Here is a 416-nt window from a genome sequence, read left to right on the forward strand (position 1 = left end):
CCACGCAAGCCCGCAAGCCAGCGAGTACGGAGAGCACCGAGTCGTCGTGCGTTGGCTTAGTCGGTGGATTTCGTCCGGCCTGAGAACGAATGTGGCGCGCATTACATTGGGACGTGTGGAGAGATCCCAGTTGTGTAAACTGTCGTCGCCTTGGAGATTCTGGATGTCTTTGAGGAAAGTGTTTAAGAGCCCTGTGGAGTCGGAGATTAGTGTGCGGTCGAAGATTGGTGGGGGAAGAAAGGCGAGTGAAGGCGTCTCGCCGTGGAGTTTAGCGATGAGGGCCCAAGTTTTCATGAAATGGGTGTAGGACGAGCCGTCGGCGGCGGAGTGGTGGAGGGCGGTGCCGATGGTGACGCCGGCATTGGGAAACAGGGTAACCTGCACCAGCGACATAAATGAGAGATTAAAAAAAAAAA

At 55.3% G+C, this 416-nt stretch overlaps 1 protein-coding gene across 1 annotated transcript; it reads right to left on the minus strand.

Annotated features, from left to right (window-relative positions):
• Positions 1 to 6: 6 nt before the first annotated feature.
• Positions 7 to 409, minus strand: LOC110034233 (anthocyanin 5-aromatic acyltransferase; the record flags this gene model as incomplete). The annotated part of the gene is made up of 1 exon (XM_020738514.1): positions 7 to 409. A coding segment is annotated over exon 1 (387 nt), but the record flags the coding sequence as incomplete, so codon positions are not given.
• Positions 410 to 416: the final 7 nt, after the last annotated feature.

The sequence above is a fragment of the Phalaenopsis equestris genome, unplaced genomic scaffold, assembly GCF_001263595.1.
Source record: "Phalaenopsis equestris unplaced genomic scaffold, ASM126359v1 Scaffold175982, whole genome shotgun sequence".
Lineage (NCBI taxonomy): Eukaryota > Viridiplantae > Streptophyta > Magnoliopsida > Asparagales > Orchidaceae > Phalaenopsis > Phalaenopsis equestris.